The following is a 19,713-nucleotide window of genomic DNA, read 5'->3' as shown; positions in this document are numbered from 1 at the left end:
GATATGCATCCATCCATCATCTGCACGGCTTATCCTCAGTAGGGTCACGAGGGTGCTGGAGACCATCGCAGCTATCTTTGGGCAGTGGGCAGGGGACACCCTGAAGTGGTTGCCAGCCAGTCGCAGGGCACACAGAGACAGCTCGCTCATTCATACCTAGGGACAATTTGGACCGCCCAATAAACCTGACATGCATATTTTTGGAACAAGGGAGGAAACCAAAGTCCCCAGAGGAAACCTAGGCAAGCACGGGGGGAACATGCAAACTCCACACAGGAAGGTTCGATCTCACGACCTCAGAACTGTGCCACAGGCGCTTACCACTGCGCTGCCGTGCTGCCAATGAGGCTATGAACATCAAAAGTCTACTTCTTCATGAAATGAACTGACTGTGTGCGCAAGTAATTAATCAATAAATACACGACAAACTGAACGTAGTGCAAACGTTTTTTATCTTTGAAGTGATTCGTTGCAAACATACATGTACTACAAGCAGTCTTCCATTTCAGCGACGTGGCTATGTCGTTATGGTAAAAAGCAGACTTGAGGCTTCAGAGGAAGCGTATTCCTGCTCCAAACTGGACCCCATCACATATCCTGCAAGATAGCATTTCGAAGATTGTGTTACAAGGAATAGATTCCCTAATATTGTTCATTTGGTTATTCTATATAAAAATAGTGATGATTACTGGACCTGAATGTGGCCTGACATCAAAAATTAAATTTTTAGGCCAAGCACATCTTTACCTGTCTCCACTCTGAACTCCCATGGGAATGCAGTAGTTCAGCTCCAGTCTAGCAATGTTCCCCAAACGCAACACAATGCCAAGTCCGTATGACCAGCGAATACACTCTGCCAGTTTCTTCAAGTGCGCTTGAGGGCCCTCTCCTAAGAAAAACAAATAGTATTAGATTGTATTGCGTTATCAGTATTACAACTCCACACTGCAAAAAAACTAAATAAAAAGTGACCCAATTGGCAGAAAATACTGCTCATTTTAAGTAAAATCTTCCTCCTTTGAGGATTATTTTTATCAGAACATATAAAAAAGGAGAAATCAACCCTAAAAATACTTTTAAGAGAAATTTATCAAGCTTGTTCGGTGAAGTTCACTCATTTCGTGATATAATTTTTTTTTCTATTATTTTAACATGTTTATAAGAAAAGATGACGTGCACCGGATAAAACCAGCCCTTGGAAGACTTGAGACTTCATGTAATAATAATGTAAGAAGAAAATATGACTTCGTAATGATATTAAATGGTTCATGGAATCCGCTTTCTAAGTTAATTAGGGGACAGGGTCACCCATAAGCCTTTAATCAATTATCACATATTTCAAGCGGTTTGTTAGAGATGTTTGTTTTATACATGCCTGAAATGAAAATAAGAAATGTGAAAAAAATGTGCTTGTCCTAGAATATTAGATAAAAACTCCCATCTAGATAGGACATTTTTTTCTTATTTGCTCCCATCTAGATAATAAAACGAGCTAAAACACCCTAAAATAAGGAAAAAATATTGGCAAAATATGCTAAATATTCAGCAAATGGTTTAATAGTTTATTTTTTTGCAGTGCATTTTGCTTTCAGCGAGGCCTTTAACAAAGACAATAAAGTATGATCACATTACCCTGATTTAAGCTAACCTGCATTGGCTCCCTGTTAGCTTAAGATGTGATTTTAAGGTTCTGTTGGTATTATACAAAATCATGCAAGGTCATGCTCCCTCATATCTTTTAGAATGAATTTCCAACAACATCCGTTGCAGCCTGTTCATCCTAGAAGGGGGATTACCTCAAGCGGGTCCCTTCTCAAGGTTTCTTCATTTTACTCATGTTGGGGTTATCGAGTTTTAGATCAGGCGATGGTGTAATAATAGTCTGTGGTTTGCAATAATCAGTGGTCTGTGCAGCCCTTTCAGACTCCTTGTGATTAAGGGCGTCACAAATAAACATGACTTGACTTAACCATGTAATACATCATCATGGTCAAGATCATAGTAGCCAAACAAATCTTCCCACTAAAATAACGGAAATAGCATTTGTTTTTTTGTCTAATTAATGTCCTGAGTGTAACAAAGGAGCAATGTGAGGAGTTTCCACATCACAATGGTCTTGTTTTATCCAATTAACATTGTCAAAGGTGTAAATATCAAAAATTGTTTGAGACCGGTTGGGAACATATGTTGGCCTGGAGAGGAATGGGCGCCACCAGGCTCTACTCGCCCAAGACACACAGGAAACGGTGCCCCTATGATCCAAGTGGTAAGGGCATCCAACCAAACAACCAAATATTTAAAATAACAACATTTTAAGTTGTAAAACAAAGGTTAAAAAGAACATTTATAAGCTCAGCAAACTCACCATAGTTGAGGTTACAAAGGTTCCCGGCGTTGAGGAAGAAATGAGTTCGGAAAAGGTCACCGAAGCCACCCCTGCCTGGCCGGAAGGGCAGCGGGGTGTAGAGATGAAGGCCTCCTGCCCAGTAGGCTTCACCTCCTAGGTAATCGCCTGTCATACCAGTACATTACCCGAGCAAAAACCATTAAAATATAAAAAGAGCATATAGGGAAAAGGGTGCCAACAATCTCACCTTCACTCTGCGGGCCCATGCTGTACATACTGAAACCACGAATACTGGTGGGCCCGCCCAAATAGAACCTGGAGAGAAGACATTTTTAGGGACTTTTGTCCCACTTAAAATTCAAAGAAAAGATGCAAAGTACCTGTCTGCTATGCATGTTGGCTTGTCACCAATAGGCAGCAGCAAACCACCCCAAAAGGATGCAGACAGAACCTGTTAAAAAAAAAAAAAGATATAAAGAAGAAAATTCCAATAAAAACTGTATGATATTTGATTATATGAACCTCACCGAGTCCCAAAAGAGGCTTTTATTGAGCTGGATTTCAAAGTCCTCCTTGAGGAAACTGGCATCTCCTCCCGTGTAGCCGGCAAGCTCCTGCACAACAAAACACGTAAAAGAATGAGTTGGGAATTCATCTACAAATTCGAGTGGATGAATTATTGATGAAAAACCTGGTGGATTTTCAGGAGGCCACCTTTCCTGGGCAGGATGGAGGAGTTTCTGGTGTCAATGACCATAGCGTGCTATGTTTGGGGAAAAACACAACCATCAGGGTCTCGTTAGTTGTGTACAGATTTCATATTTTCTGTCCTGATTTAATTATTACTTTTAAACATTTTGAACGTAAACAAGTATTCTCACAGGTTTTCTTTACACACTTGGAGACCGCTTTATTCGACAACCTTTAACAAAACACCTTCTTGTCTTGAACCACACATTTAATACTAAATTGACAATGTGTAATAATTCACCAGTTAGAGTTCTTCGTAGCTTAGAACGGATCCGAAGTTTTACATTTGAAGAAGACACATGATGGAATCTCCAAGGATACAACCTTGCATAATTTGTAAGCCAGCAACAGGACGTTAAAGCTGGTGTTAAATCCCACACGCAACAATGAAAGATCAACTGAGTTGGATACAGGTAAAGCAGCTGGAAAGAGCTAATAGCTGGAGTTGGTCCTAGCTTGTGCAAGTGACCCACTTTAGCAGATAACAAAAAGCTGGAGTGTTTAGGAGCTGGTGTAAGAGGCTAACATTAGCAGCTAGCGAGAGAAGCTACAATAAGGAGAGTAAAAACATTGCAAGGACAAATTGGAATTTCTCAAGCGCTAGGTACCTGATTCATAGAACTCAGTGATGTTTTTTTTGCATGGGCAGCTGCTGCAGGCAAATTACAATAATAGACAAAACAATCTCTATATACATGGACTAGTTAACAAAGATAATAGCAGCTCAGGGTGAGCCACAACTTGCAGCCAACTTGCTAACATAAGTGGCTAGAGAAGGAAACAGTGGTAAAAAGTTTCAAAGATGCCAGAGTCTCAAGCCTCTACAACCATTACATTAAGGGCTATGGTAGGTAAGTGGCTGTTCTAAAAGCACCACCAGGACAAGCTAACATTGCGAATTGGTCATTCTGGCTCCCAGAGTAGTAGGATGTCGGCCAAACATGTAAACAAAGGGTATCTCAAGTTGTCTGATGTCATAACAAATTTCGAGACCTCGTGTTATGAGTTGTGTTTTTGATTATTATTTGAATTATCAGTGTTTTATTTTATAAGTGCTGGACTTTTAGAGAGAAAATTACAATGTTGAAACCCAAATTCAAAGACAAAAAGTACCGCGAGTGATGACTTGAGGGAATGTCCACTCTCTTCCCGGACGGCAAAGGAGGCGGTGCGCGCCAGACATCCCAAATCTCTCCACACACCTTCCCACTTGAGGGTTTGGTTGGTCTTCCATACAGGGAACTGAGAATGGAGAAAGGGCATACAGTGAAATTCTCTCCCCAAAGAAGGAGATCATGTAAACGTCACTTACGTTCAGCTCGGCTGAGACGCCTCGATCCGTCTCCCTCAGTGAGCTCCATGGAAATTGACCGGTTACTTTGTAGGCATTGAGTGTAAGGCTGGACAGAAGAAAAACAGATTCAAAGTTACTTCCAGAACCACAGTGTTTTATCTTTTACGACAGTTAAGATTTGTAAGAATTTAAACAAAAAAATAAACCAAACCACAAAAAAAAATATCGTTAAGACAATGTAATATAAAGCAGTAGGCAAACAGGATAACAGGGAGCCGACAACAACAAAAAAACCTACTCAGGTAATGAACACGAACCCAGCTGAAAATAGACTAAATGATCACGGCAGGCTACCCAGATGTTATAGAGAACTAATCGAAACGAATCATCAATAAAGAAGAGAGGATGGCTGATCAAAAACATGCAGTAAGCAGCCAGGATAACCGCAGGGCAACAATAAAAAACAATCTACCACGCCAACAAACACTGACTCAGCCAGGAGAGAAAACAATGAGCACTGCAGGCAAGCCAGTTAGCCGACTGCTAACGGGGTTAACCTAGACCAAACAAAGCTGAAAGACTTTTAGAGCCTGCGCGCTAACGGGGATCTATCTGAAAAATATATACGAGACACGCAGCGAAAAACACAAAAGGAAACGTCATATCAAATACCTAAAAGGAGGCGATGGCAGAAAAAGGAACTCACACCGTAAAAGATGGCAGCTAAACCCACGCCACACAGCTTGAGATGATCAAAGCGCGCAATTTGGAAAAAAACAGCCAAAATTCCGCCAGCGACACATTAAGAAAAGTTGCAAATACTCCAAGTGAAATTGAGCGTGATGCATTCGATGATTACTACAATCGGCATCTGTTTTTCAACAGGTCAGATCATTATTTTGAGTTTTCGCTGACGTAACAACTCAAGAGGATATAAGGTCAAACTCTACTTTGAAAACAATTTTTTCGAGATCCATGTTGGTTGAATATTTGAAACATATCTGAATGATTGTCGGGAGTAACACTCCACGTTCTGTGCCTAATTGAAAAAAATGGGTCTTTTCTAATCCCTTTAAGTGCTAAAAAAAACACCAGCAGGGCATGCCACCTTCACAAAAGGGTCATTCGGCCTCCTGTCAGCCTAACAAGTCAGTTTCTTTAAAGTGAATCTTGAGTTGTGTAATATAAATACCAATTTCTTACCCTATGTCTCTTAACAAGAAAATTATTTTTATCATAATCAATTGTGTTTTATTTAATTGAGTGACCACTAGGGTCCGCTATGTTATACAAGAAGTAAAGAACTTTACCTGTGTGCGTACAAAATCTAAAAAAAAAAATTGAAGGCAAAAACACCAAAAATTCTTACATTTCTGATGATCCTTACTTGCGTTCAAAGTTCCCCACTTGAGGTTTGAAAAATGAAAGGCCGTAGGAAGTTTCTTTTGTGCCGTATGAAAATTGAAATGTGAGCTTCTCTGCCCGGCCAAACACATTGGGCAACTTCATTCCCAGCACCTGTCACAAAATATTATAGTATGGTTATTTCTTCGCGACAAAATGGAAACTGTATATTGGACTCACCATGCTTCCTTCATTGTTTCCAACCATAGTGTTGTAGCTCCCGGTCAAACGTCTTAGTTCGATGACCTCGAATGTCACATCGAGACCATTGGGAAGAGCATCGTCACCTTAAACGGCGTAAACTGATAAATAATTCAAGTAAAGCCATAATAAAAAGTAGCTTTACTAGTGTTTCGGAAACTAAGTTTAATTGGATTGAGTGTTTTTCAAACTAATAATATATATATATATATATATATATATATATATATATATAATTAGACATATAATCCTATCAGAAATCAGCGCTATGCATTCGCTATATAGCACACAGCCAGGAAAAACCAAGGAGTGGCCTAGCCAGTTTCAAGACCTGAACCAAATCAAAAATCTTTGGAGGGAGCCAAAACTCCGTGTTTCTCAGCGACAGCCCAGAGACCTGACTGATCAAGAGAATATCTTTGCAGAGGAGTGGGCCAAGATCCCTCCTGAAGTGTGTGCAAACCTGGTGAAAGACTACAGGAAACGTTTGACCTATGTAATAGCAAAAAAAAAGGCTACTGTACCAAATATTAACATTCATTTACTTAGGTGTTCAAATACTTATTTGCAGCTATATGACACAAATAAACTGTAAAAAAAAAATCATGCATTTTGATTTCTGGATTTTTCTTTTTAGTTTATCCATCTCATAGTGGATATGCACCTACAATGAAAATCTCAGACCCCTCCATGATTTCTAAGTGGGAGAAATAGCAAAATAGCAGGGTGTTCACATACTTATTTTCTTTATTGGATATATATATATATATATATATATATATATATATATATATATATATATATATATATATATATATATATATATATATATATATTTTTTTTTTTTTTTTATACAAATTAAAAATAGACATTGAAAATCATTTTAAATCAAGCACAACTGGTAAAATTTTAAAGGTAATGTTAAAACCATGTTGTATGGTCAATATGTATGTGCATTGTAAACATGGGATTAATTCAAAAACAGAAAAGGAAAAAGGCAAACTAAAAGGGTTTGACATGTTTTTCACATGATGGCGACGAGAAAAGCAAAACATGGCCTTTAAAGACGAAAACCCTATATGCATCCTATCTGCTGCTCTTTTTTTCTACAAACATTGATGCACATATTACAAAATATTCTAACTGAGGTATGCTTTCCTACTTGACAGCTTAATTCCAAATGGGATGTTTGAAGCAAAGAGAAAACATGTGGCAGAGCTGCTAGGTAGCAGACCATCCCACTGAGAAGTGTAGCGTTGTCCTACTCCAGGGTAGAGAATAATACATTTTATTACTCAAGGGGACACAGTACCATACAAAGGGGCTAGTGTTATTAGCATTGTGAAGTTCCTGAGAAAGTTTTGACCAAGGCGTTCTACTTTTTTGAGAGATCGTCATTCGCTGGCTAAGGCATCATTTTGTCTAAAAAAAATATCTCCTTCTAACCCACTTGAGCCGAGTCAATAAAGCCTTCTTTCATATCCAACCATTTCCTTCGGAGGGAATGACTAAGTTTTGCAGTGCATAATGCTATACTAAACAAATTCTTAGGGTGAAGATTAATGCAACTAGTTCTACTTTTTTGGGTAAATCCCCCATATATATACATATATACATACATGCATACACATACATATATATATATATATAAAATTTGAAGAACAAAAGGAAAAAAGAACACATTACAATGCAAATGCCAGATTTCTCATAATGTATATTACATATATGAACATAATATATTATATAATATATCTAATTTATGATTTATGTACCTCTGGAGGTGTCAATAACAACTTCGACTTTCCGGAAGATTCCGAGACGAAGCAGTTTTTGTCTTGCTTCATGAGATCTTTTCATCACCTGATACGACACAAAAAAAGCATTGAGGAGCCAGGCACTGACGTGGCTGGAGATCCCTTTCTTATTTACAGTACATACATCGATTAAATTCCTGGCGCGGAAGACGTCAGCAATTTCATAAGAAAGCAGGTCCTCCTTTGTCCTCCCGAGGCCGTCTATGTGCACCCGTTGCACCACAACCTTTGGATATCAAAGAAAAAAAAAGAGGGGAAGAATCATCACATGTGTGTTTGGAAAGGATGTGTGTTCTGTGAATAAATGTAACCTACATCCTTGTTTTCAAGAATTTCCTGTTTCGCCTCATGCTCGATATCAGGGGGTTCGATGTCGTCAGCTTGAACTCCCAGCTCGGGACCCTGCATGGGCAGAGGGTCCAGGCTCTGCAATACAATGTTACACAAAGATAATAATTTAACTGAGACACACTGATTAAAATGACAATTTTTAGTCAATAAAAATAGAAGCTCTGTGCCTAAGTACCTGTAGGTTATTTCAGTAACAGTTTATTTTTATTTTATCTTTAAAATTAACTGGACACTCTTTTTTGTTGTTTTTATTAAAATACCCCTCGTGAAGTAATTTCGCACACAATTACACTCCTAGCTAATAACACAATTCTTAAAATGAGAAAAAATATATGCCGGTGGGATACAATTTTTGTAAAAATCTATTGTGAAGAAAAGCGGTAAAATAATCAAATAATTACCTTTACTTTTATCATTTTACTATATTTACAAACATACCTAAAAATATCATAACATTTTCTGTTGTGAAAGATCATTTTGCTTCTTTTAAGTCTTAATTTTGTTATTTTGATGAAGTGGTGTTTTAATTGTCTTATTTTAGTAATTATACATTCTTTAAGGGGCCAACCCGACGGATGAGTGGTTAGTGCGTCCGTGGCACAGTTCTTAGGTCATGGGTTCGTATCCAGGTACCAGCCTTCCTGTACAGAGTTTGCATGTTCTCCCCATGTCTGCATGGGTTTCCTCCGGGAACTCCGGTTTCCTTCCATATTCAAATTAATTGGCCGGTCCAAATTGTCCCTGTGTGCCCTGCGGCGGAATGGCAGCCAGTTCAGGGTGTCCCCTGCCCGCTGCAAGAAGATAGCTGGGCTGGGCTCCAGAACCCCTGAGGACAATTGGTGCAGATAATGGATTGATAGACACTCTTTAAGGTTTTTTTTTCTTTTAGTGGAAACGGGTTGAAAATTTTAAATGGGATAAAAAGAGACTAGCCTTGAAAAGAGCAAGATTTACTGCTCATTAAGATCATTGATCTTGTAAAATGTTCTATTAAAATAAGAAAAATATTACTTAAAATGGGCATTTTTGTATGAATGGGTTCATTAAGAAGTTTCTTATAAATATTTATGGTAAAGTAATAACTTAAAAAAGATATAGTAAAATAAGCAAAAGCAGTCGTCATCTTACAAAAGTTCCTCCTGATAGTACAAGATTGTTATTTATACCTCAATCCATCCATCAGCTTAGGTAGCAAGGTCGCAGGGAAGCAGCTGCTGCAACTTTGGATTAACGCTGTTTTTGCAGATAAAGTATTTTACCGTCTCAAATCCCCCAATTTAATCCAGACATCCAAAACAAGAGCTAGGTGTTAATATTGCAATTATTATTAAATATTATTTCGATACATGATATCCAGGTGTGGTAGGCTAGGAAAACCTAACAGAGTAATCAACACAGCCCAGAAAATCATCGGCTGCTCTCTACCTAGTCTGGAAGACATTCCACCCGATCTTGAACCGGGGAACTTTCGCATGTTAGGCGAAAGTGCTAGAGTTTGAAAAATGCTATAATTTTAGGAGGTGCTAGGGTTGAATTTGGAGGTGCTTTAGCACCCCCATAGATGAGCTGGTTGCGCCCGTGGTTGCAGCTAACTGTCATTGCATTATTTTCCGAAGTACTTACAGCTTGCAACCATTCTACAAGCACGACATTGTAAGTGTTGCATATCTATCCTATTATTCTTATTGATGATACTTGTCTTTCTCTTAAATCTTTTACTGCATGTTTATTTATTTTGAAGTGCCACGTCTACTCGCGTTGTGAACAATGTACACAACGTATTAATGATAATAAAGGCAAATCCAATTCTGTTGTACACATATTTTCATAAAGCGTGAGAATCCCGAAATGGCAGAAAGGCAGAAAATAATCTTCCAGAGACGACAAGCTGATATCTGTGAGCCACTGATCAAAAGTAAGCCTTGTAAAATTAATTCAGAAAAGGCAACTATTACAATTAATGATTATTGATGAGAGAATAAGCATATTTTGTTTGTTATTATCAGCACGAGTCGTGCCCATAGTCTGTCACCGAGGGCCTCCCCTTTCATTTCTCCTTTGCAGACTTAGACGCCGAGAGGTCACACGCCGATTTAACCGCTTTTGCTTACCCTAGCGTGGACGGTGCCCATGCCTAATTCCACACAACAGCGATTTGGTGAAAAAAGTTAACACTTGAGAAGAGAAAGAACGAAGAAATACGGAAGACTACACAGAGACGGGAAAAAGAGCTTCTTGCAAGGGGGCGGCCATATTACTTCCGGATTTTGGTCGCGCCCACTGTGACGTAGTCAACTTTTGTACAGAAACGCGAATATATTGAATTATTAAATCAAATAAACTGCAACACATTATTTCATAACGTAAATATTGAAAGAAAAAACTGTATTTTTTACTGTAAATTTATTTGGGTTGAGGAAAATGTTTTGTTTGATACAGCACTTTGAATTTCAATCCGTTGTCTGAAAAGTGCTAAACAAAATGAATGTTGATATGACCTACAAAAACATGTATTTAAAATCCTAAAATGACCACAACAAAAGATCCTACAAATAAACTATGAATACAAGTACAAATATAAATACAAACGATATATTTGATACAAATTTAAAGGGACAGTGTAGGTGCAACCGAAAACAAGTGCTAAAAAGCACAATATGTACCATTTTACTTCATTTTTTTGCGTTGCTTTTTAGAGGTTTTTGGGTACCCGTAGCAGCAAGATGGTGGACAATTATGCCAGGGCCCTTAAGGTGGGGTTCATGTTATGTGTAAAAAATACATGTCTCAAGCTATGAGTATATTTGAAAATTACATGTGTGTATGTATTTTTGCTTATTATTTAAATATTATTTATCGGTTTATTGGTTTGTTTAATTGAATAAAGTTAGGGTTTATATAAACACTATCCCTGTAAATAAGACTACAATATGTCCCTTAAAGGGACTTCCTTTCTAATTTTATTTTATTTTATTTACAATTGAGCAAAGTTGAACAGTATATTTTTATTTAAGTTACTGTATGTGTTCAGACTTTAATAGTACATTTTACTTTGAATATAACAGAGACAAAAACCTGGAAATACAAAAAACTAAATCTGTAAATATACTAAATATTAATGTAAACTTTGTTAACATTTACATAATACAAAGTGTCACCTAATAGATTTTAAAATCTGATCAAAGCTAAATGATCTTTTTATAATTCAATTATGTATACAGGCTGTAAAAATGAACATAGATATCCATAATGCTGTAAAACAAATGTCTGAAAAGTAACTAGGAATCAGTATCAACACCAGAGTAACAGTATCAGTGCTGATACCAAGCTTTTTTAGGTATGTACGTCTGTTATCAACATTTAACAATTAGGTACCACAAACTGGAATACATGCATATTAAAGGTAGGGTGCGTCATGTGAGGTGTCCTTAAAAAGTTGGAATATTTTCTCTATTAAGTATGTGTTAACAATGCCAATGAGTTCAAACAGCCCTTATGCTTTATTTATCTTCTTCTATCTTACTTTTATCAGAGCTGTTCAAGACGGAACACATTCGGTTCGATGAATGAGGGCCGGACGGAGTGCCAGAGAGTGACGTCATACTCGTCCCCGCAGTTTTTTTAGTTTTTATTTGACAGTGGAGTATGAAAAGGGTGGAAAAGGGTGGACGTAAGAAAAGGCCTGCTTTTAGTCGAGTACAAACGCAAACACAAACCCCCAAAAAGATTAAAAAACTTTATTCAAGTACGTTTAAGAAATGCACGTACTCGCACACGCATCATGAATGCGGTTGAGAACTGAGGCGCAATCATGACTTTAAGGCAGAAGGCGGCAGAGCGTAAACAGGTTCAAAATGGTGTACAGCTCCTTTAACTAAATGGAACGTTAAAGAAAATATTATATTGGGATTTAAAATGATTGTTTAAAAGTGTAAGACATTTTTTTACAGAGGAAAGGAAAAGTTATTAATACTACTATTATATACATGTATAGGTAATGATGATTATTCAATAGTTGACCGTCAGAATTTGTTTGATAAAATATTGTATCGCACATCCCGAAACATAGCTAAATTTGATTTCATTGAAATAGTAATAACTGTAAGACACTTTTGTTCAGTCCAAAGATTGTGCGCAAGTAATAAAACTAGGTTAAACAAAAAAAAAAGACAATAATATAAGGAATATTGTAGTCTGATTATAGTTTGGATGGGCTTTTGGGTGCTGTTGTCCTCAAAAGTACCTTAACGACGCCAAAGATTGTGTTTGGTGGTGTTTGTATTCTTGCAGCAATTGTATCCTCTTGGGGCCTGCTGACTATTCATCAAGATGGCCTTCATTTTGGTGGTGAAAAGTCCGGGGAGAGCTTACAATTGTGTCCTCTTAGGGCCCGCTAAATATTAATCAAAACGGCATTCGCTTTGGTGCTGGGAAGTGCCGGGAGGCCTGCTCAATAGTTCTCCCTACATTTGTTTCTTTTCTGTTCCTTACTGCTCATTTATTATGCTCGCACGCCATCTAGTGACCGGCATTATTCACTTTTTTTAAAGATATGTTTTCTGTCTAAACCAGATTATTTTCTTGTATTCATGTAACCTCGTTTAAGCGAATCAGATGTGTTGTTTCATTCTTGTGTTTTCCAATAAATGAGTCTATCCATAGGGGGAGCGTTATTCCTTCCTGAGCTAATTTCGGAAGCACGCGCCTCTGATGGAAGGGCTATCAAAAATCTAAATCTCCGACTCATCTTTTCTTCATCCTTATACAATCTCAAGTTTTAACCTTGAGAAAAAGTAGATATATTAATTGTCGCTAAATTGTCAAACACATCAAGCAAAACTGACTTTAATGCTTAATCAAAAGCCAAATGATTAAAAAGATAAAAATATTTGATTTACACAGCAATACCATATGTTAAAAAATAAGTCTGTTTTCAAATTATCGAGGTCAAGGTTTCTTGTACGTCGCAGAGCTTTTCTCCAAGCTTAGCATCCTGTAACAAAAACATAATATTGATCAATGTTAAATAGTTGAAACACTGACTTTTAATAAATGATCAATTCTTTTACCCTTCTGTTATGAAAGTATCATAAGATATTTTGTCATCGTTCACACCATCGGGACATTCGTTGATGTCTTTCATGCCCAATGAGATTAGAGCTGTGGACAAATAGAAGAGCATTAACACAAAGAACAAAAATAATCCTGTGATTGGGAATACCGTACTCACCCTGTTTATATTGTGCAAAAGTGACATGTCTTTCATTGGCTGGGTCCACGATTCCAAAAACTGCATCTAGATTGGAATGGCTCAACAGACTAGGTGCTTTTTCACCACTATCACGAGCTTGTTTGAGTTGTTTGAGTTTCTCGATGAGAAACTCTTTGGGGTCATCTGAATTCAATAAAATGGATAAATTGAGTTGAGAAACAAAACAGCTGAAAAGACAATGACATAGGCAACGATTTACATGCAGAAAACAGTCCTACTTGGATCCAAAGTCAGATTTTTTGAAAAACTTCAATGAATTGTTTACAAACATATACCCCCTATGCCTTGCGTTTGCAAGTATTCTGATTAGAAAAGCAAAAGGAGAGGGTCATTACACTAATAGACGTTGTGTCATGTTTATCTGTATAGCTCTTAATTTTAAGTAGTCACAAAGGGCTGCACAAATCCCAGACTATTGCAAACTATTATGACACCACCCCCTGATCTAAAACCTACATGAGGGCAAGGAAAAACTCAAAAACCTCAGCATGAGAAAAATGAAGAAACCTTGAGAAGGGACCGCATATGAGATAATTTATCATATGTCAGTGAGCAAATTCAACAAAGTACTGTGCTTGGTTCCTGAAAGTGGGCTCCATTGCTAACTCCGGTGTGTTTACAAGGTATGCACGTACATGGATTGCCAGAAGCATAGACTTACACTATATATAGAAGAATATAAATGCGGCATCCACAATATATAGGATAGATGCATCCGGGGCATTTTCGCCATGCAGGTTAAAAAATAAAAGGAAATGTCCTGGAGAAACCCATCAATACAGAAGTCTTTTTTTAGAGATTAAACTGTAGTTTGCATGTATCATTTGTCTACAGACTACAAGTCCCACAATGCTTTGTAGCATACAAATATCACAGATAAGGGAAACTGCACCTGCACATAAGCAGGCATTCTTTTCTCATTTTCCTTGTATTCTTTTGAATTTTCTAGCCTTTTAATTATTTTTTGTATTCCTTTATTAGTGTTTCATCTTTTTCTCTGTTTGCATTTATTTTTATTTTTTTTCTCCTGTTGTTTCTGCTTTCCATTGGTTTTTATTTTTTTTTGTTTTGGTGCTTTATTCGCCCCCCCAAAAGTAATGCTGTGCATAATGTTAGATTATAAATTTTAATATATGGATAAAAGTAACAAAAACAATCTTAAGAGGCTTTTGTGAGCCGGATGAGCCAGTTCTTTTTAGCGAGCCAAGCCGAAAAAAGCCGCTTCTCGAAAAAAAGAGAATTAATAAATTCTGCAAACATGTAGCACAACACACACAAGGAGACACAGATGACAGGCAAAAAGTGCAAGATGAGTGAAACAAACAATAACAGTCCTTCTTTTAACACGTTTCTATTTCTTTTCCTGGCTTTTTCAGCTCTAAGACCTTTCTGCCCTCAAGTCATGTCATGTTTATTTGTATAGCCCTTAATCACAAAGAGTCTAAAAGGGCTGCACAGACCACAGATTATTGCAAATCACAGACTATTATCACACCATCACCTGATCTAAAACCTACATAAGGGCAAATAATACACAGATATTGTCAATATAATATAAGTTATTCATATGCTATTGAATAGAAGTGTGTTTTAGGCTTAGATTTAAACATTTCCACTGAGGTTGCAGATCGAATCTCAGGGGGAAGAGCATTCCACAGCACCGGGGCCCGAATGGAGAACGCTCTCGAACCTGCAGATCTCTTCTTGGCTATTGTACCTGACTCATATCATTCATATCATATCATCTCATTAGCCGTACCGCTTATCCTCATTAGATAGATAGATAGATAGATAGATAGATACTTTATTCATCCCCGAAGGGAAATTCACTTTTCCAGCAGCATCCCTAAGCTGAGAACAATCAAAAATAACTGAGAACAATCGAAAATAACACGGGAGCTGCTGGAGCATTAGGGTCGTGGGGGGGCTGGGGGAGCCCATCCCAGCCATCTTCGGGCAGTGGGCAGGGGGACACCCTGAACTGGTTGCCAGCCAATCGCAGGGCACACAGGGACAGACAACTCATTCGCTCATTCACACCTAGGGACAATTTGGACCGGCCAATTCACCTGAAATGCATGTTTTTGGAATGTGGGAGGAAACCGGAGTGCCCGGAGGAAACCCACGCAAGCACGGGGAGAACATACAAACTCCGCACAGAAAGTCTGGAGCTGGATTTGAACCCACGACAGGTTCCCATGACATGAACTGTGCCGCACAAGCGCTAACCACTGCGCCGCCGTGCTGCCCTCATATCATATCATGTTCTGCATTAATTTTACCTTGACAGAGAAGAGTGATCGTGGGCCAAACAAACTTAAAATATGGGAGGGGGAAATTCCCCCAAATCGTAAAACCCACCTTATAAGTTGCCCTGAATGTGGACAAAAAGCTGACTCGCTGAATGCAGGGGTAAGGTTAGACAGTGCAAATAACGGATACATGACATAATCGGGCCTTTAGGGAAAACTCACGTTATTTCCCAATTAGTCACTCCGGCATTGTACACGCACGATTATTCGGAAAATTAATAGACTAATCACAACCATGGTAACCAGAATACAGTACTCGCGGTTGGACTAGGACCATAATCGGATTTTTTTGTGCATTTGCATGGTTTTACAGCATCGGAATACTGGCAATATTTATTTTCCAATCAGATTATTGCCTGCATGTAAAAAATCCATTGATTGATCAAAAGGCTTCGACTAAAATAAGAGGTTTCCTTAAAATTTGGACATAACAAACAGAAATTGGTACTAATATAAATAAAACAGTTAAATGTGTGGTATACATATCGCTTATAGTGATTTAGTTAGTTGAATTGTCCATGAAATTCACCAAAATAGTAAACTGTGGAATATATTTTATATATATATATATATATATATATATATATATACAGTGAATAAAATAAGTATGTAAAATTTAAACTCCCTGCTATTTTTCCCACTTAGAAATCATGGAGGGGTCTGAAATATATATAGTAGGTGCATGTCCACTTTAAGAGGGATCCACAAATCACAATGCATTATATATATATATATATATATATATATATATATATATATATATATACACACACACACGCATTTCACCTAGCTAGTTTAGCTAACTCACAAGTGCTGAAATCAAGTCAAAAACGCCTACACAAAAAGAAAAAGAAAACAGATGCTGGCCGGAACATCGAAATACTAACCAGGTCTATAAAAGAAGAGCATGCTGGTGAGGTTTTTCATGAGGTCGAAAATTTTGTGTTTTTCCAGGTAAGCAGAAGCTTCCTTCTCCCTCTCGGTCGCCATGCTGTCGTCCATTCTTGTTGTTGATATTGGTTGCTAGGATACGGGGTTGCCTCACCACTAAAAGGTCTTTGTTACAAGGCCAATATTAAGTGATGAAACACACATTTTTGTACTAAATGGGACACCTGAAATATCTGGATTTCTCTGGAGTAGTGGTCTCCAACATGGTGCAGTTGAGGTGCCCATGAAATATAATATTGTGGGTGTGCTTGATTGCTGTTGAGATTGTCAAGATTGTTTTCTGTTATTAGTGTCAATAACATTGTTCAAACCAAAAAAATTCTAAAAATAGCTGGGTCATTGTGGTTTTCCCTTTGAAACTCCTTGTGATTAAGAGATATAAAAAAATAATACGTCTTGACTTGACTTAACATAAATGTACTCACTGATAATCTTCTTTGTCATCATGTATTTTGCAATCTATTTCAATCCCTAAGTGAGAACAAGGTTCCTACAGCTTGAGGCAAGTTAAATTCAAGACTTTTTAAATGCCTTTTAAGTCAAATTTAAGACGTAGTCGACCCCCCAAAAAAATTTGAAACAAACGAAACAATAAATTAAAAAGGATGTGTACAGTACTTCGTGGATCCTCAGTCAAAACTGGCAGATGATTACTAATTCCAAATAACTTTTCTACTACATTCATGAAACTGTTTTATAATGATGCATGAAAAATTATTTTTTTAGTTCAGTGATTAAAAAAAAACATTACACTGCTATATTCATGACCAATTCTGATTGGGGTATCATAAAAAACCATGCTTGGGGAAAAAAAATTAGTACTCCCTGGATGTGGACAATTGAGAACTATTACTCAATCTTTGTGTTTACAGTCATAGTTAAAACTCGAGATTGTACTAGGATAAAGGAAAAAAAACACTCTGATTCGGGGATTAGGTTTTTGATAGGCTTTCCATCAGAAGTGTGTCCCACCTGAGATCTGCTTCCAAGAAACGCTCAGAGAAGAATCACACCCATCCAATGGCTACGGACTCATCTCATCTCATCTCATCAGCTGCACCGCTTATCCTCAGTAGGGTCGCGGGGGTGCTGGAGCCCATCCCAGCAATCATCGGGCAGTGGACAGGGGACACCCTGAACTGGTTGCCAGCCAATTGCAGGGCACACAGTGACAGAAAACTCTCGCTCACTCACACCTAGGGACAATTTGGACCGGCCAATTCACCTGAAATGCATGTTTTTGGAATGTGGGAGAAAACCGGAGTGCCCGGAGGAAACCCACGCAAGCACAGGGAGAACATGCAAACTCCGCACAGGAAGTCTGGAGCTGGATATGAACCCACGCAGGAGGTTCCCATGACATAGACTGTGCCGCACATGCACTAACCACTGCGCCGCCGTGCTGCCGGCTACGGACTCATTTATTGAAATTACAGGCATTAAACAACACCTTTGACTGGCTTAAGCAAGATCACATGAATACATGGAACAAATCTGACTTAAGACATTGTAATGCTGATTACGGTTTTTATCTTAAAAGATCAAATTCACTGCCTTTAAAGACTTTAAAGATCTGCGGAACCCTGGAGAAAGATATGCAAAACTATTGTGAACCTTTAAAATTTTTATTTATAAAAAGGCTGACACTTAAAAGTGCCATACAACTCTAAACAAAGTTCAACTGTCAAAACAATTGTTGTCCAGATATTTTCACACACTCTAATCCATTTATAATTACATTGACCTTTTTTTTTTTTTTTACACAACTTTTGCAAGCAGATATTATTTCCAGTGTTTTTTGCAATCCGGCTTGTTTGTACAGAAAAAGAAATGCAGAAATAGTACAATAGTGTCCTCGTTGTAAGGAGGGCAATCCTGAAAAAGAAGGTTAAGAACCATTGCTGTACAGAATATCATACCTGTCAACCTCCATGTCCTTACAAACTGTCATATTTTCCCTTACAAAATACAAAATAACCTTACACCATTTTTTTTTCAAACATGTTTATTTATGTAGTTTAACATGTTATATTGTACATGTGTTTTGTTATATCACATATATTGTTAATTAACATTTTGTTGTGAGATCCTGAGTTGCTTGACATGAATGAGGTTTATTATAAAAAAAGTTCAAAAAATTAAGTAGCTTGGACGTTCACTGTAGAAGGAAAAAAATACATGCAAATATAATTAACTAGAATAATACATTTTCTTATTCAAATTATGAATTCCTTTTTCTGCATAATGTTAAATTGTTGTTGGTAATATACTGATTAAAGGGATACCCACAAACCTGTGTGTTTTCATTTTCTCCTTTTATGCTTCCTTTTTTTCTTAACTTCTTTATACAACATAATAATTCGTATGCGGGCAGCACGGCGGCGCAGTGGTTAGCGCATGTGCGGCACTGTTCTAAAGTCTCGGGAACCTCCTGTGTGGGTTCAATTCCAGCTACCGGACTACCTGTGCGGAGTTTGTATGTTCTCCCCGTGCTTGCGTGGGTTTCTTCCGGGCACTCCGGTTTCCTCCCACATTCCAAAGACATGCATTTCAGGTGGATTGGCCGGTCCAAATTGTCCCTAGGTGTGAGTGAGCGAGAGAGTTTTCTGTCACTGTGTGCCCTGCAATTGGCTGGCAACCAGTTCAGGATGTCCCCTGTCCACTGCCCGATGATTGCTGGGATGGGCTCCAGCAACCCCGCGACCCTACTGAGGATAAGCGGTGCAGCTAATGAGATGAGATGAGATAATTCGTATGCATCAAAGCAAGGAAGCCGTTTGAGAGCCGGCTCTCTTTAATGAGTTGAGCCGAAAAAGCCGGTTCTCTAAAAAGAGACGGACTTCCTTTCACTACATCAAACCGCTCGCTTCGTTTGCAACGAAAAAAAAAACGATACCGAGATAGAGGCTTGCGCGGCAAACTCGTTTGACTTGATTGATTTGCCGTTTCGTGATAGTCGGCATTCCGGACGCTAACGTGTAGCCACCAGGAGCTACCCGGAGCAGTCCGGCTTCAAC

At 38.1% G+C, this 19,713-nt stretch overlaps 2 protein-coding genes across 3 annotated transcripts; both read right to left on the bottom strand.

Annotated features, from left to right (window-relative positions):
- Nucleotides 1-435: 435 nt before the first annotated feature.
- Nucleotides 436-10,427, bottom strand: samm50 (SAMM50 sorting and assembly machinery component). 2 transcript variants are annotated; one of them, XM_088340537.1, is made up of 15 exons: nucleotides 10,273-10,427; nucleotides 8,126-8,236; nucleotides 7,935-8,036; nucleotides 7,769-7,856; nucleotides 5,976-6,082; nucleotides 5,779-5,909; nucleotides 4,410-4,497; nucleotides 4,211-4,339; nucleotides 3,039-3,110; nucleotides 2,875-2,961; nucleotides 2,728-2,798; nucleotides 2,595-2,662; nucleotides 2,366-2,512; nucleotides 748-889; nucleotides 436-597 (listed from the first exon to the last, which is right to left on the bottom strand). In XM_088340537.1, exons 1-15 carry the CDS (start codon nucleotides 10,291-10,293, stop codon nucleotides 552-554), a joined length of 1,410 nt encoding a protein of 469 aa, XP_088196663.1. In that variant the 5' UTR covers nucleotides 10,294-10,427; the 3' UTR covers nucleotides 436-551. The 2 variants fall into 2 exon arrangements, with proteins under 2 accessions (XP_088196663.1, XP_088196662.1); XM_088340536.1 differs by having other exon boundaries at nucleotides 2,366-2,522; nucleotides 2,596-2,662.
- Nucleotides 10,428-12,990: 2,563 nt separating this feature from the next.
- On the bottom strand, nucleotides 12,991-16,776 carry efcab10 (EF-hand calcium binding domain 10). The gene is made up of 4 exons (XM_088340539.1): nucleotides 16,633-16,776; nucleotides 13,392-13,556; nucleotides 13,231-13,321; nucleotides 12,991-13,154 (listed from the first exon to the last, which is right to left on the bottom strand). The coding sequence occupies exons 1-4, from the start codon at nucleotides 16,745-16,747 to the stop codon at nucleotides 13,109-13,111; spliced, it is 417 nt and encodes a 138-aa protein (XP_088196665.1). The 5' UTR covers nucleotides 16,748-16,776; the 3' UTR covers nucleotides 12,991-13,108.
- Between the last annotated feature and the right edge of the window lie 2,937 nt (nucleotides 16,777-19,713).

Source organism: Urocampus carinirostris, chromosome 7 (assembly GCF_059441175.1).
Source record: "Urocampus carinirostris isolate Australia breed hairy pipefish chromosome 7, RoL_Ucar_1.0, whole genome shotgun sequence".
NCBI classification, from domain to species: domain Eukaryota; kingdom Metazoa; phylum Chordata; class Actinopteri; order Syngnathiformes; family Syngnathidae; genus Urocampus; species Urocampus carinirostris.
The sequence above is the reverse complement of the archived record's forward strand: the minus strand, read 5'-3'. Positions and strand labels throughout refer to the sequence as shown.